Below are 14,196 nucleotides of genomic sequence, written 5' to 3'. Positions count from 1 at the left end.
TTTTCTTGCTCTGTACAGGTTTTGGACCCTTTTTTATTTGGAATGCCTCCCCTTTTTATTTCATTGTTTGGGCCTCAAAATTTTTCTTTTTTTAGTTACAAGAGGAAAAACCTTTTGACAAAAAAAGAGGAAAATTCTCAAAATTTTACTTTCAAAAATAAAAAATATAAATGTTACACGGAAGGAAAAGAGAAGATCATATATTAAAAGGAAAAAAAACATATATGAAAGGTAATTACTGAAGTTTATTAATTATTTTTTTTTATGTCCCCGATTGATAGCTCAAGTGATAAGAGTTATAGTACATATCTGTGTGATGCAAATGGGAGAGGTCCAATAATCAATACTTGAAGGATGCAATTTATCTTTCTGATAAAAAAAATATTTTTTTTATGAAAAATTGGAACTTTCAATAAAACAAAAGTTGATGAAATGTCTAAAATAAACACAAAGTTAATTACAAGCAGGCAAAGCTCTAAGCCAAGCATTATCTTAATTTAACAATGAGAACTTAAATAACTTATAAGTTGCGGTATTTGCTTGCCTGACCCTAACAAAAGAAATCAACTAGAAACAAGAAAATTAAATCATAATTTTTCTTATGTTTTCTTTTTGGTACAAGAGGGAAAAAATCAAAGAAAAAGGGAAAAGAACACTCAAGGCAATTAGGCTCGAGTGAAACTAACTCATAAAACATCTGTTAAAATAAGGTGACCAAGATAAGGAGGGGGATCTTGCACCATAATGAAGTCAGAAGATTGTCGTACTCCTGCTTTAGCTGCAAAATTTGCACATACATTACCCTCACAAAAGGGTATGAACCACCGAACAACCCGTATGATGAAGCAAACCCCTAATGTTAGCCACAAGGACAACATATACATGAAAAGCCTGACATGGGGTTCTTAATTAAAGACATTACATGTAAGGAGTAATAACAACAAACCACAAGCTTAAAATTATGGTTCCAAGCCACCGTCGACCCATGAAGAATCTATACATGCTAGGAGAACCCATATGCGCTTATTGGTGCTAAGAGGTATGATTTATCCTTATCATAGGACATGGATGTTAGGGAAGAGAGATTTATGACGTCCTTATCAAATAAGATATTTATGTTCCATTTATATACTCAGGGCCTCCTTAATATTCGCCAACTTTTGGAGATGAATTGGAAAGTGCAACTGCATCATGTTCCTAAAGAAGCTAATGCATCTATTGATTGTTTAGCTGATATTGGAGCAACTCTTCAGTATGATCTTTTTATTCGTGCGGGTTCTCCTAAGAGGGTTGACCTTTTATTGACCTAGATCTAGGATATTCTATACTTGTAGTTTTTACTTTATTTATTTAATTTCTCATTAATATTAAAAAAATTAATAAATATAAGCTATAAGGCATGAGATTAAAAAATAATCCAAAGCTACTTACCATTCAATAAGTGGAAATTTGGCAAAAGAGTAAGAAAATAAAAGTCAAAAAGAAAAAATTTATAGCTGTTAAAAAGTAGAAGAACCTGGATGAAGCAAGTCATTGAAATTGAAGACAGCTAGAGAGGAATATCCAACAATATCCCCTTTCCTCTCTTCTCTTCTCTTCTCTAGCTGTAAGCAAACTAGGAAACCACTCTCAGAATCATCACAAATTATTTGGTTTCCTTTTCAGCAAAGTAAAGCAGTAATGTCATGATCCTCTATCCCCTCTTAATTTCTCTGATTCAGTTTTTTCTAAAGTTAACGCATTCTCTTCTTTTATATAAATTATTTAATTTATTCTTATTTTCAATGTTCAAACCGTCTTCATCAATTTCCAGTTTTCAATTCAATTTCAGGTACCTTCTTCTTGTTTTTTCTTCTGTATCACACTGTGCTGTTCAATTCAATGGCTTCTTCTGATTCTTCTTTTTCTCTTTTCCTTTGTTCCACCGTTCAATTCAATGGCTAATTTTTTTTCTCTCTCAAAGTTGGTGTTTTTTTATTGACTGTGAGGTTTTGACCCATCTAACTTTGCGTAATCATTGTTCAGATCTGAAGCCAAAGTTAGCATCTTTCGATCCTTCACAACTCAAATGCTCAACTGGGTCTCTCCATTGAAGTTGCAAATTCTCGAATTTTGAAATTCAACTTGCAGAAGACCATGTCTGGTGCAGGCCAAGCCATGGACCATGTGGGGTTTCCCAAGGCGAAATCCACGGCGGCGCCGACGGCGGCTCAGGGCAAGAAAACCGGTCCGGTTTCGATGGATCATGTTCTTCTGGCTTTGCGTGAGACCAAGGAAGAGAGGGATCTTAGAATTCGGAGTCTCTTCAATTTCTTCGACTCTGCTAACAAAGGCTACTTGGACTATGCTCACATTGAAACGGGTTTATCTGCACTGCAGATACCCCCTGAGTATAAGTATGCTAAGGAACTCTTCAAGGTTTGTGATGCTGATAGGGATGGCAGGGTAGATTACCATGATTTCAGGCGCTATATGGATGACAAGGAGCTTGAGCTTTACCGCATTTTTCAAGCTATTGATGTGGAGCACAGTGGCTGCATTCTCCCTGAAGAGCTTTGGGATGCACTTGTCAAGGCTGGTATTCCTTTAGCCCCTTTCATGCAACTCACTTTGATTGATAATTGTGCTGTTTCATCACTTATGCCTTGTACTTGTGATTATTGCCTGGGGTTTAGTTATATGTTTATTCATGTTGTTGACATTGTTGTTGTTTGATCTATCTTCATCATCCTTTTATGCTTAGTGTGCAGAATCCTTGAACACTTAAACTTGGTTTGCTTAAACAATTATTGAATAAGCTCTTTAAACTCACATATTATAAGTAATTACTGAATTAGGGTCGGTTTGTTTCCGCGTTTGAAGGGAAGAAAAAATACGGGTGTTTTTTTTATAATGGTCTCATTGGTGGATTATAAAAATGTGTGTGACGAAACGCGCGTGTTCAAACATACACATAGTATTTAATTAAGTTGTTTACCAAATGCACCCTTATTCCTTTATGGTGTCATAATTATGTTGTTTGGCTGTTGCTTGCCATTTTTCTTCACCATTAGTGGGCTGTGGGGCTAGACATGTTGGCATTTGATGTTACTAGTACTACTTAAACTTTCATTGCCTGTGGTTGTGGCCGTAGGGTAAGCTTCCTTGTAGATTCTATAATGGTGGCAGAACTATTCTGAAGAGATTGAGTTCCACCAATATGCAAGCTATAATGGTGCTATTTAAGAAGCTTTTTGTTTTTTAATAGGACATCCGTAGCCAGAGCTGTAGCAATTATGCGTGAAAAATTGTTGAGAGACTGCAGAGATTTTATATTAATTCCAGTGTTGTCCAATAGTGGATATTGCGGCGATATTGCGCTTTAGCGTAGCGCTCTGAGGACTCGCCGCTATCCGTTATTTTCCGCTCTCCGAGGGCTCGCCATAGCAGATTTTTGGCTTTCCGCTATTTTCCAGGATCTGCGATTAACAGCATTGATCATTCATATACCAAAGCTTTGGCGAACCCTTGTGAGAATGTTTTCCTTTTGAGCATGTGCGTCTGTCTTGTTTATTGGACTTCCTTTAAAAGAAATTTGGGAATAGATCTATGGATTTGCATGTTGCTTGGGAGTTGGGACTTGTGAAGCTTGGTTCAATTTCAATCTTCGATGGTGGATTCTAGTGCATGTTTGTTACTTAGCTTTCTGCTTTGTGTACTATGATCTGTTCAGTGCTCAGTTATTATGATTTGCTGAGGTTTTTGAGATGGCAGTCCTTAATGCTTATGTGGAAGTTTGTTCCATTCTCTTGTTCCATTTTGTTTACCATGGTACTTGTCAATCTGCAGGGATTGAAATTGATGAGGAGGAGCTTGCTCGCTTTGTGGAGCATGTTGATAAGGATAATAATGGAATTATCACTTTTGAAGAATGGAGAGATTTTCTTCTGCTTTATCCTCATGAAGCCACTATTGAAAATATATATCAGCATTGGGAGAGGGTGTGCCTTGTAGACATCGGAGAACAAGCTGTCATTCCTGAAGGCATCAGCAAGCATGTGCACAGGAGCAGATATTTTATTGCAGGAGGGGTAGCAGGAGCTGCTTCTCGCACAGCAACTGCTCCTCTTGATCGTCTAAAGGTGATCTTACAAGTTCAGACCGGAAATGCTTCTATTATGCCAGCAGTGATGAAGATATGGCAACGAGATGGTTTGTTAGGGTTTTTCCGAGGTAATGGATTGAATGTTGTGAAGGTTGCTCCAGAGAGTGCCATCAAGTTTTATGCTTATGAAATGATTAAAAATGTAATCGGAGATGGTCAAGGGAACAAGTCAGATATCGGTACTGCTGGAAGACTTTTTGCAGGTGGTATGGCTGGTGCTATTGCACAGATTGCTATCTATCCACTGGATCTTGTCAAAACTAGGTTACAGACTTGTGTTCCTGAAGGTGGAAGGGTTCCTAAGTTGCGCACACTTACAAGGGATATATGGGTCCATGAGGGACCTCGGGCTTTCTATAGAGGGCTTGTTCCATCTCTTCTTGGTATGATTCCTTATGCAGGCATTGATCTCACTGCCTATGACACCTTGAAAGATATATCCAAAACATATATTCTTTATGACCGCGGTATGATATTACTGCAACTACATTATCTCTTGAACTTGCTGATTTTATTTTGTTCTAACAGCTTATGCTTTTTACACTGATAGAGTATTCAACATTTGAAATTTAAACTTTCCATTATTTTTCTCCTTCATAGAAGAACCTGGTGCTCTGATACAACTCGGATGTGGGACAATTTCAGGAGCTCTTGGAGCTACATGTGTCTATCCACTGCAGGTTATTCGTACAAGGTATAATGTTGTGCCAGAAGTGATGTTTTTCTCTGCACTCCTTGAGTTGGGGATGGTATCAGTTTTGTTCTTCTTAGCTAGTTTTCTAATTGATATTCTATGCTGACGTTACATTATCATGTTTCTCAGACTTCAGGCTCAACCTACGAACACATCTAGTGGTGACAGAGGAATGTCTGATGTTTTTTGGAAAACTCTCAAGACTGAAGGCTTTGGAGGTTTCTACAAGGGACTCATTCCAAATCTCCTCAAAGTTGTGCCAGCTGCAAGCATTACCTATATGGTTTATGAAAGTATGAAGAAGAAACTAGATCTTAAGTAGAGTTGTTGTAGTTAGTGCCTAGACAACTGAACTGATTTCAGATATTATAGGATGGCATGAATTGTTGATGGTGACGAAAAAAAAGAGAGATTAGCTATTACATATAGTGATTCTTCTAAGGATATCTTAAAACATAGATTTTGTAGTCAGAAAGTTTTTCCCCCATGCTTATCTGAACTAAATGTTGAGAAATTAGGATGGTATTCTATATATACCAAGGTAATGGGTGTTATCCTTCTCGATATATGTACTTTGCCCCCCTTTTTCCTATAGCCAAAAGCGAATATACATAACTATATTCCCTCTGTTTTCATGGTATTCAAAATACCATTAACAAAATAGTCTCTGGATTTGTATGCGTGAATAAAATTAATGGGTGGCATCCTTCTGAGGTTCAGGAAACAACAATAAGGAAAACCACTTTCTGCATAATGACCAAATGGATTCTTATAAGTTGATTGGTAAATGATTTATTTTTTCACACTTCATTCTGCTAAATGCACTATGTAAGTTTCTGATGAATCATGAATGTACTAGTTGCAAAGTGCAAGGAAAATATGTTGAAAACTAAATAGAGATTATTAACACTCTTTAGTTTGATACAGGCAATTGCATTGAGCTTAAACCTCGGACTCTGATAGTTTGGAAGTTCTGACCAGTGAATAGCTTTCACTCATAGTGTGTTTAGAAACTGTTAAAATTTCATGTTGAGGGAGAAGTGAGAAGCTACTTTTAATAGCTTTTATGAGGTTAGAAGTTATTTTTTAAGGTGTAAATGTGAAACCAAACTTGTTTTTAGTGGTTATTGTCTGTTCAACTGTTGTACATGTGGTCTCTTGCATGTTTAGCCATGTGGATTTCAGGAGTCACTACGCTTTCAGGAGTCTTTGCAGTTTCTCTGAAGCATCTTTCCAGAATGAATGATCAAGTTCTGTTTAATATCAGAAATGCCATATGAACTTCTTTCCAATGTCATTATCTAAGGCTATGTTTGGCATGTCATTTCAGCTAGCTTATAGCTTATTTGACTAGCTTAAAGCTTATTTGACTAGCTTAAAAGTTCTTCAAAAGTGTTTGGTGAATGAGCTTATTTCAGTAGCTTAAAGCTTTAAGCTATAAGCTATCTCAGGTAGCTTATAGCTTATTAAATTTATTCTCATTTTTATCTTTATTATTTTGTTAAAATTCCATCATTACCCTTATATATTTATAAAAACACTAAACATATTTTCCTCTCACACTTACGTATGCAGTTCTCGCCACACCGCTGCGCACCATATGTATTAAAAATATTATATTAATAAAAATAAGTAAAAATTAATATTATATTTTTAAGATGATAAATAACTTGAGTTAATAAAAATATTTAAAGTGATAATAATTTTAATATTAATATCATATATGTATTAATGTGAAAATAAGTAATGTTAAATATAAAAATAATTATACAAGTATGTCCTTTTATGTCATTTTACAATTTCAGCTTGTTTAACAGATAGTTTTACCAAACACTTTTATTTTAATCACGTAGTTTTTTAGCTTTCAGCTATCAGCTTTCAGCTATCAGCTAGCTTTTCAGCTTTCAGCTAGCTTATCAGCTAAACATGCCAAACATAGCCTAAATATCAACTATCCTTGGTTGGAATTTAGTGTGTGGAAGCATTCAGTCAGCAATGCATAACGGGTTTCATGTCTGTCTTTGCCTTCACATCATGTTGACAGTTAGGACAGGGATATTAATATCATATGATGTTGTATGTGTTTGAGTTTCTTCTCGTAAGATCAGAAGCTACACTTTATAGCTTCTCAAAAGTGATTATAAGACTAAACGCAGAACCAAACATGATATAAGTATCTAAATGCTGGAGTTTTACGTATAAATTGCACATTAACAATTAGCATCTTTGAAAAATGGACATGTCACATTACATAAGCACCAGTGTTCATTGACAATGAACATGGAATGCACCTAGAATTTGACAGCACAAAGTACATCTTCACAATACTTTTCCCCTTCTACATGCCAACAAAGTACAAACAGTTGTCTACTTTATTCATGACTTAAACACAAAGAGAGGCAAATATTATAACTCCCTATTTCTCAAATCACTTATAGATGTTTTATGAGTCATACAATGAAAAACTGACTAACCTAAAGAATAGACAGAAAGAGACACAACACTAAGTGAGCTTGGTAGCAATAAACATAAACATTTATTGAAGATAAAACTGCAGACAGTATCTGGCATAGCAAGCTGAATCACCATGGAGGAGGTGCAGCTTCATGAACTGAACCTGGAAGAAAGGCTTTGCCTTCCCTTAGCCACTATGCCTTGCCTTTTTATACTCCTCTCTTTAAAAGGAGAGAGGAATAGTATTCAAGACCTGAACTTTGTTCTCATCATCCTCGTCATTTTCTTCTTTCTCCATATGCAGGGCTTTACTTGGCTTATTAGCTTGTAGTTCTAGATGGAACTTGGAAGGAAGGATAATTGGTGGCTTTCTTATTGCACTTACATTCAAGCATATATATATCCACTCCAAAGGCAAATTTAAGTGGAAAGATTGCCTTCTGTTTCCTACTTATTAGGGCATTGGAAAAGAAGACAAAAGAAAACAACTGCTCAAATACCACTGAAAAAGTAATCCAGACTAGAAATATTATTCAGCTATAGACAATCTGCTCACAATATTCTATTGTAGTGATAAAGTGAAATGCATAGAGCCCAGCCACTAGAAAAGAGAGATGTATAGAGCTAGCCACTAGAAAAGAGACATGTATTGTTTGGACTAATTAACTTTTCTTTCGAAAATCAAATCTGAAAATAAAAAATTACTCACAGAAATTTTCAGAACTGATTCTAGTTTAGGATCAATCGTAGAGAAATTTCTAAACATGTATGTGCTAACAAGAAATGAATAATCTTAGAATTTCGGTTAAATCTCTAATTCAAAAGCTAGCTTATGTGTGATGACTATTCTACCCTATATAAGGATTATTGTGACCATATTTCTAGTAAATGTGAGATCATAAAACACACTCACATGCCCAAGACTGGACATATGGAGCCCGGGAATTGAAAGAGTGATCATTTGTGAATAGCCAATATACGGGTAATATCTAATAAATGGTTCTAGAGTAAGGTCGATACCATCTTAAAATTTGAGTTATATCTAACTCTATCTCAAAAGTTAATTCATAAGTGATAATTGCCCAACCCTATTATAGGGCGATAACATATAATAGAGGAATAAGATTGGGCGGCACAAGGCGTGGGTGTGTAAAGCAGATAAAAAGAAGTGATAGGTGGTACAATAATGGAAATGTGGTTAAAGCAATTGTAAAGACAAAACAACCAAATGTAAAGAGAGGAGAGGGTAGTAGATGAGCACTTGCATCTTATAAGTAAAGCAACATAGATTAGCACAATGACACCACCCAATTCGTATCCATGTGGATGGTGGGAGAGGGCCTAATGCTTTCTGAAAGGATATGTTCAATTCTTTAAGTGGAAAGATTGCTAAATCCAGTAGTGACTTGCTATAATTAAATAAATCCAATACTCAACTTTTTGCTTTTTTTTTTTCCTTTCATGAGGGCAGCTTCTACATGGAATAGTATAAGGATTAACATATACTGTTCAGTTTTACCTGTGGGAATCTCACATCTTTTCCTTACTGAGAGGGATAGCAATTATTGGAACTCTTCATCATAAAATATAATAACTCCCCTTCTTAGGTGACCACCTCCTCCTTGGTAGGACTAGGGATACTTTAAGCATATATGCATATATATTAGCTGGTTGTTTATACTTTATACAATAATATTGGGCTTAGGCCTTGAGCCTCAATTTTACTTTTCAAATTATAGGTTATTATGACAATAAGGAAGGAATTCATGCTGTTCAGCTTAACTTATGTGGGAATCTTACATATTCTTTCCTTACTGAGAGGAATATCAATTATTGGAGCTCTTCATAAAAATAAAAATAAAATTAACCTTAGGTGGTAACCTCCTCATTGACATGGATACTTTTGTGCATATTTTATTACTTTGGTTGGATGAGGAGTCTTAACTGTGATTAAATCTCAAATCTGGTAGCATCTAAAGGGTGACCAGGTACCGGATGTATATACAAAAACCTCTAAATCATTTTCTACTTTAGACTATAATTGAAGAGTAACTTTTTCATTTTTTATTTCATTTTATTTTATGTTAACTCATTTGAATTTAATTTTATATATCATTATAGTATTTGTTGAAGATTCATGATTCATCAGCTGGAGATGGACTCTGTGTTAATTAAAACAAATTCGCAGTTGGTTGTTTCTTGTTTTTTCAACCACATACAACATGCAATTATAGAGCTCTGATCCAGGACTGTAGAGTGCATGCCTCTTAGTTTCCTTCTTTTGATTTAGTTCATGTAAAGAGGGGTAATAACTAATAAGGTAGCCCATTTGTTAGCTTCTATGGCGTCGGAATATCCTAACACATGTTGGTGGGATAATTTTCCGGTCCAAATTAATTCTGCATTGCTAGCAGATGTATTCTCTATTGTTATTTAATGTAGTTGTGATTTCCATAAGAAAAAAAGAACATATAACACATAAATGTAAGAAACAAAGAACATGATCAAATAAAACTAACTAATTGCGTGAGAGAGGGAAACCAATCCCATGTCTTTTACTAGGAAACAAAACAAACAGAACACTGCAAACCAAACCAATCCCAATAGGCAACTTAACCAGAACCTCCTTGGCCTCCTCTGAAGGCTCAGGCACAAAACATCTGACCACACTCTGATCAAACAGTGCGACCGCCACGAAAACCAAAACCGCCGCGAAAGCGTGGAAGAAATCAATGAACCTCAGCCTGTAATTCGCCGCCTCGTCAACTGGAAGCCTCACTGACCCGTCCACGATCCATATCCCGGTCCTTGTGGCCACACCGTATCGGACTTTCCCCCTCTCGTCCCGGAAGCTGTCTGTGAAGGACAAAACGAAGCACGAGGCGCCGCAAAAGGTTAAGAGAGCTAAGGTCATGGCTTGGCTTGTGAGGGTTTGGCATTGGCCTCGGTGAGTGAGGGCGGGTGAGAGGGTTTGGAATATGAGCACGGTTCCTGTGGGGAGAAGCTTTGCCAAATGTGCTGTGCCTTTGAAGGCTTTTCTCATGGTCTTTTGTGTTGGTGTTTTGGGTGGTTTTTGTTGGGGTGAGGGTGTGTTTTCCAAAAGGGGTTGTTGTTGTTCTTGTTGTTGAGTATCCACATGAACATCCATTGAAAAAGAAAATGAAATTTGGGAAAAAAATGATGTTGTTGGTTTTTCTTCAATCTCTTGATTTCAGATTTTGTAACTTTGTTCTTGAAAGGGGCTTTTAGTTAGTATATGTATGAATCCATTTATTCATATAAGTAATTAAGAAATCTATGCCAAATAGAAAATGTTGATTTTTTCAGTTTTGGTTTTTTGTTCAGGTTTTGTTAGGGTGGTTCCTAGTTCCCTACATGCACTATCTATGGATTTTGGTACTAGATGTTTGTTGCCTCAACCAATTCTTTTAAAGTTTTGTCAAAGCTTCAGAAACTGTCATAAAAACTAACTGTTATTGAGCTATTTATGGCAAGAACAGGTAACATGTTTGGTGAGGAAGTTGAAGAAAAAAAAACAGATTAACATTATTTGTCTAACTTTAATACATGCGTTTGTTTTTTGTTATTGAAGCTGAATTTTAGCTCCTGTTATCCGGATCCCTTAATATGATTTTTTAAGGTTGAAACACACAGTGCAAATGATAGATAATTATATATAGTTATATACACAAAAATATTATATTTCTGAGCAAATATACATGATTAAAAGTACACTTTAATTTGCTAAATATTATCTTTGAATATGCGATATTTTTTTTACTGAAAGGGAAAATTGCTCTTCATCTCATGTGTAGACATTGTGTATTTGTGTTTCATGAATTTGAATAGAGTGGGAGCAAAGATGAAGATTGAAGAAATTAAAAAAAAGTTACAAAACGTGGACGGCAGGATTCGAACCTGCGCGGGCAAAGCCCACATGATTTCTAGTCATGCCCGATAACCACTCCGGCACGTCCACTTCTTGTGTATAGGTATCTTTAACTTATATAAAACTATTCTTTACACACTTCCACCTATATTCCAAAAATCTATGTTATGATTTTTACAGACTTCCACCTTTTTTCCACATTTATTTTATATATAATTCTCATTTCTTTATCAATCAAATCATTTATTACATCTTTAGTTTTTACATTCTCTCTCGTTTCTTCTTATTTCTCTTCCTCTACCCCTCCACACCTAAAAATGAGGTGTGTATAAATTATCCCAAAATTAATAGTACAATTGGTATCACTGTATCATTATAATATTGTACTTTTGATTATCTAATTGCTTCAAATATTTACTGTTTACTATTCTTTATATACTTTGATTGGTGTGATTTCATCAAACAAGTAGTGGACGTGCCGGAGTGGTTATCGGGCATGACTAGAAATCATGTGGGCTTTGCCCGCGCAGGTTCGAATCCTGCCGTCCACGCATTTTGATCATGTTTTTAATGAATTTTTTCATCTTACCTTCCTTCCCACTATCCAAACCTCCAAATTCATGGAAACAACACTGTCATTGACATTGTCATCAACACAAACAAACAAATTCTCACTGCTTTTGCTTATTTTGATTTTGATGCATTGCATGTATGAGTACCTTGAATCTGATCAAACAATGCAAAACCATCCCTCAACTCCACCAAATTCATGCCCACACCATCACCACTGGTCTCTTACCCCTCCACACTCTCCCAATCCTAAACAACATCCTCTCCACCTTCACTTCCATACTCACTTCCCTTCCCTCCAACAAAAACAACAACCATTCTCTTAATCTGACAACCTATGCACTCTCCCTCTTCCATTCCATTCCTAACCCAACCACTTTCTCCTACAACACCCTCATCAGAATCCACACCCTCCTCTCCTCCCCTCTCCCCGCCCTCCAAACCTTCCTCTCTCTCCGCCGCCACCCCCTCCCCCCTGACTTCCACACGTTCCCCCTCGTCCTCAAAGCATGTGCCCATTTTCATTCCCTCCCCCTCGCTCACTCTCTTCACTCCCAAGCCTTCAAGTTCGGATTCTTACCGGATTCCTTCGTCGTCAACTCGCTGATTCGCGTCTACTCTGTCCACGGCAGTATCCTCGATGCCCATAAGGTGTTTTGTGAAAGTTCTCATAAGGATGTTGTCACCTACAATGCAATGGTTGATGGGTTTGTTAAAAATCGCCAGCTTGAATGTGCGCGTGAGGTGTTCGATGAAATGCCCGAGCGAGATTCGGTGTCGTGGGGTACCATGATAGCGGGTTATAGTCACGCGAGGTTGTGTAGTGAGGCTATTGAGCTCTTTGATGAGATGATTTGTTTAGGGGTTCGGCCGGATAACATAGCGCTGGTGTCCGTTCTTTCTGCATGTGCTCAGCTGGGGGACTTGGAGCAGGGTAGCGTCGTCCATGATTACATAAAGAGGAATGGGATTCGAGTTGATTCGTTTTTAGCTACTGGGTTGGTGGACTTGTATGCAAAATGTGGGTGTGTTGATACTGCAAAGGAGATATTTGAGTCAAGCTCAGATAAAGACGTGTTCACTTGGAATGCTATGCTTGTTGGCCTTGCTATTCATGGGAAAGGTTCAGATTTGATGGAGTTCTTCTCTAGAATGATTTCAGACAGGGTTCAACCTGATGGTGTGAGCTTCTTGGGGGTGTTGCTAGGGTGTAGCCATGCGGGTCTGGTAAATGAAGCACGAAAGCTTTTCAATGAAATGGAAGCTGTGTATGGTGTTCCTAGAGAGCCTAAGCATTATGGTTGCATGGCTGATATGTTGGCGAGGGCTGGGTTGATTGAGGAAGGGGTGGAGTTGGTGAAAGGGATGCCAAGTGGGGGTGATGTTTTTGCGTGGGGTGGGTTGCTGGGTGGATGTAGGATACACGGGAACGTTGAGATTGCCAAAGAAGCAGCAATGAAAGTTATGCAGATTAAACCTGAGGATGGTGGGGTTTATTCAGTTATGGTTAATGTTTTTGCTCACAATGAACAATGGGATGATTTGGTCAAGATTAGGAGATCGTTGGGTGCCAACAGGAGGGCCAAGAAGATTACTGGTCGTAGTTTGATTAGACTGAATGCCACTAACTAGATGCTGCTAGCTAGGGCCCTGGATGATTATTTTCTTCCACAACATGCAGTGGTGTTCTGGGATGTGCCAATCAACTTGAACCTTGTTGATCACCAAGGTGGGAGGGAAAGGAGAAGGTGCACAGATTAATTGGGTATGAGGAATAGATTTAGTTGCGACTGATTGTTACTAATTTATCATCAATAAGTTCCTCTGACAATATTATTGTTTGTAAATAGATCATTACACTTGATTAAGTTTGTTACTAATTTATCATCAATAAGTTCCTTTGACAATTTGGTTTGTAATTAGATCCTTACACTTGATAAAGTTTATAGAAGGCCTCCAAAGGCCATCTTTTGGTCCTTGGCAAGGTTGAGATTTTGTTTACTCAATGTACCAATTACTAACATCCAAAAATTAACTTAGCTTTGGCTTCTTCAACGTCTCCTTCTTGATGTTGCTAATGGGATTGATATCGAAAATTATGCCTGCTGACAGTGACTAACTAACAACTTAAAATTTGGAGCTGAAAGTTTAACCCTTTTAGTTATTGTTCATCTAGAAAATGAGCAAGATGTTCTTCATATCAGGTGTGGTTGTGGATGGTAGAGAATGTGGCTGAGAACACGGCAGCCGGCGAGGTGATGAAAATCCACGTTTAGAGAAGATACCTGCAAAACACACTTTAACAGTTTAACTGTTAAGTTAGCAATACTTTAACTGATAAGTTAGTAATAGATTAAAGAGAGAATTCTCCATATTTTTGTTGGTTTTTTATTTCAGAAAGATCCTATCACTCAATAGTGTAGACATATATAAGTAGCTACTAGC

General features: G+C 37.0%; 3 protein-coding genes and 2 non-coding genes across 7 annotated transcripts; 3 read left to right on the top strand and 2 right to left on the bottom strand.

Moving 5' to 3' along the window:
• Nucleotides 1-1,519: 1,519 nt before the first annotated feature.
• Nucleotides 1,520-5,469, top strand: LOC130711767 (calcium-dependent mitochondrial ATP-magnesium/phosphate carrier protein 2). Of its 3 annotated transcripts, none has more exons than XM_057561499.1 (5): nucleotides 1,520-1,677; nucleotides 2,026-2,578; nucleotides 3,829-4,611; nucleotides 4,745-4,838; nucleotides 4,968-5,469. In XM_057561499.1, the coding sequence occupies exons 2-5, from the start codon at nucleotides 2,137-2,139 to the stop codon at nucleotides 5,158-5,160; spliced, it is 1,512 nt and encodes a 503-aa protein (XP_057417482.1). In that variant the 5' UTR covers nucleotides 1,520-1,677; nucleotides 2,026-2,136; the 3' UTR covers nucleotides 5,161-5,469. The 3 variants fall into 3 exon arrangements, with proteins under 3 accessions (XP_057417482.1, XP_057417484.1, XP_057417483.1); XM_057561501.1 differs by having other exon boundaries at nucleotides 1,534-1,831; XM_057561500.1 differs by lacking the exon at nucleotides 1,520-1,677 and having other exon boundaries at nucleotides 1,841-2,578.
• A 4,219-nt stretch (nucleotides 5,470-9,688) lies between these two features.
• LOC130714305 (protein DMP7-like) lies at nucleotides 9,689-10,532 on the bottom strand. The gene has a single exon (XM_057564209.1). The coding sequence runs from the start codon at nucleotides 10,438-10,440 to the stop codon at nucleotides 9,811-9,813; it is 630 nt and encodes a 209-aa protein (XP_057420192.1). The 5' UTR covers nucleotides 10,441-10,532; the 3' UTR covers nucleotides 9,689-9,810.
• A 657-nt stretch (nucleotides 10,533-11,189) lies between these two features.
• On the bottom strand, nucleotides 11,190-11,271 carry TRNAS-AGA (transfer RNA serine (anticodon AGA)). Its single transcript has one exon. It is a non-coding gene; the product is annotated as a tRNA-Ser (tRNA).
• Nucleotides 11,272-11,650: 379 nt separating this feature from the next.
• On the top strand, nucleotides 11,651-11,732 carry TRNAS-AGA (transfer RNA serine (anticodon AGA)). Its single transcript has one exon. It is a non-coding gene; the product is annotated as a tRNA-Ser (tRNA).
• Nucleotides 11,733-11,773: 41 nt separating this feature from the next.
• Nucleotides 11,774-13,683, top strand: LOC130716058 (pentatricopeptide repeat-containing protein At5g61800). Its single transcript, XM_057566241.1, has one exon. The coding sequence runs from the start codon at nucleotides 11,893-11,895 to the stop codon at nucleotides 13,381-13,383; it is 1,491 nt and encodes a 496-aa protein (XP_057422224.1). The 5' UTR covers nucleotides 11,774-11,892; the 3' UTR covers nucleotides 13,384-13,683.
• The last annotated feature ends 513 nt before the right edge of the window (nucleotides 13,684-14,196 follow it).

Source organism: Lotus japonicus, chromosome 4 (genome assembly GCF_012489685.1).
Source record: "Lotus japonicus ecotype B-129 chromosome 4, LjGifu_v1.2".
Taxonomy (NCBI): domain Eukaryota; kingdom Viridiplantae; phylum Streptophyta; class Magnoliopsida; order Fabales; family Fabaceae; genus Lotus; species Lotus japonicus.
Note: the sequence above shows the minus strand (reverse complement) of the source record. Positions and strands in the feature narration are given on the sequence as shown.

Bases quoted from the DNA above. Each gene is read 5' to 3' on its own strand.
- LOC130711767 (XM_057561499.1), top strand. From the start codon at position 2,137: ATGTCTGGTGCAGGCCAAGCCATGGACCATGTGGGGTTTCCCAAGGCG. The intron at 4,612-4,744 runs GTATGATATTAC...TCTCCTTCATAG, and splicing joins ATATATTCTTTATGACCGCG to AAGAACCTGGTGCTCTGATA. The intron at 4,839-4,967 runs GTATAATGTTGT...CATGTTTCTCAG, and splicing joins CTGCAGGTTATTCGTACAAG to ACTTCAGGCTCAACCTACGA.
- LOC130714305 (XM_057564209.1), bottom strand. From the start codon at position 10,440: ATGGATGTTCATGTGGATACTCAACAACAAGAACAACAACAACCCCTT.
- LOC130716058 (XM_057566241.1), top strand. From the start codon at position 11,893: ATGAGTACCTTGAATCTGATCAAACAATGCAAAACCATCCCTCAACTC.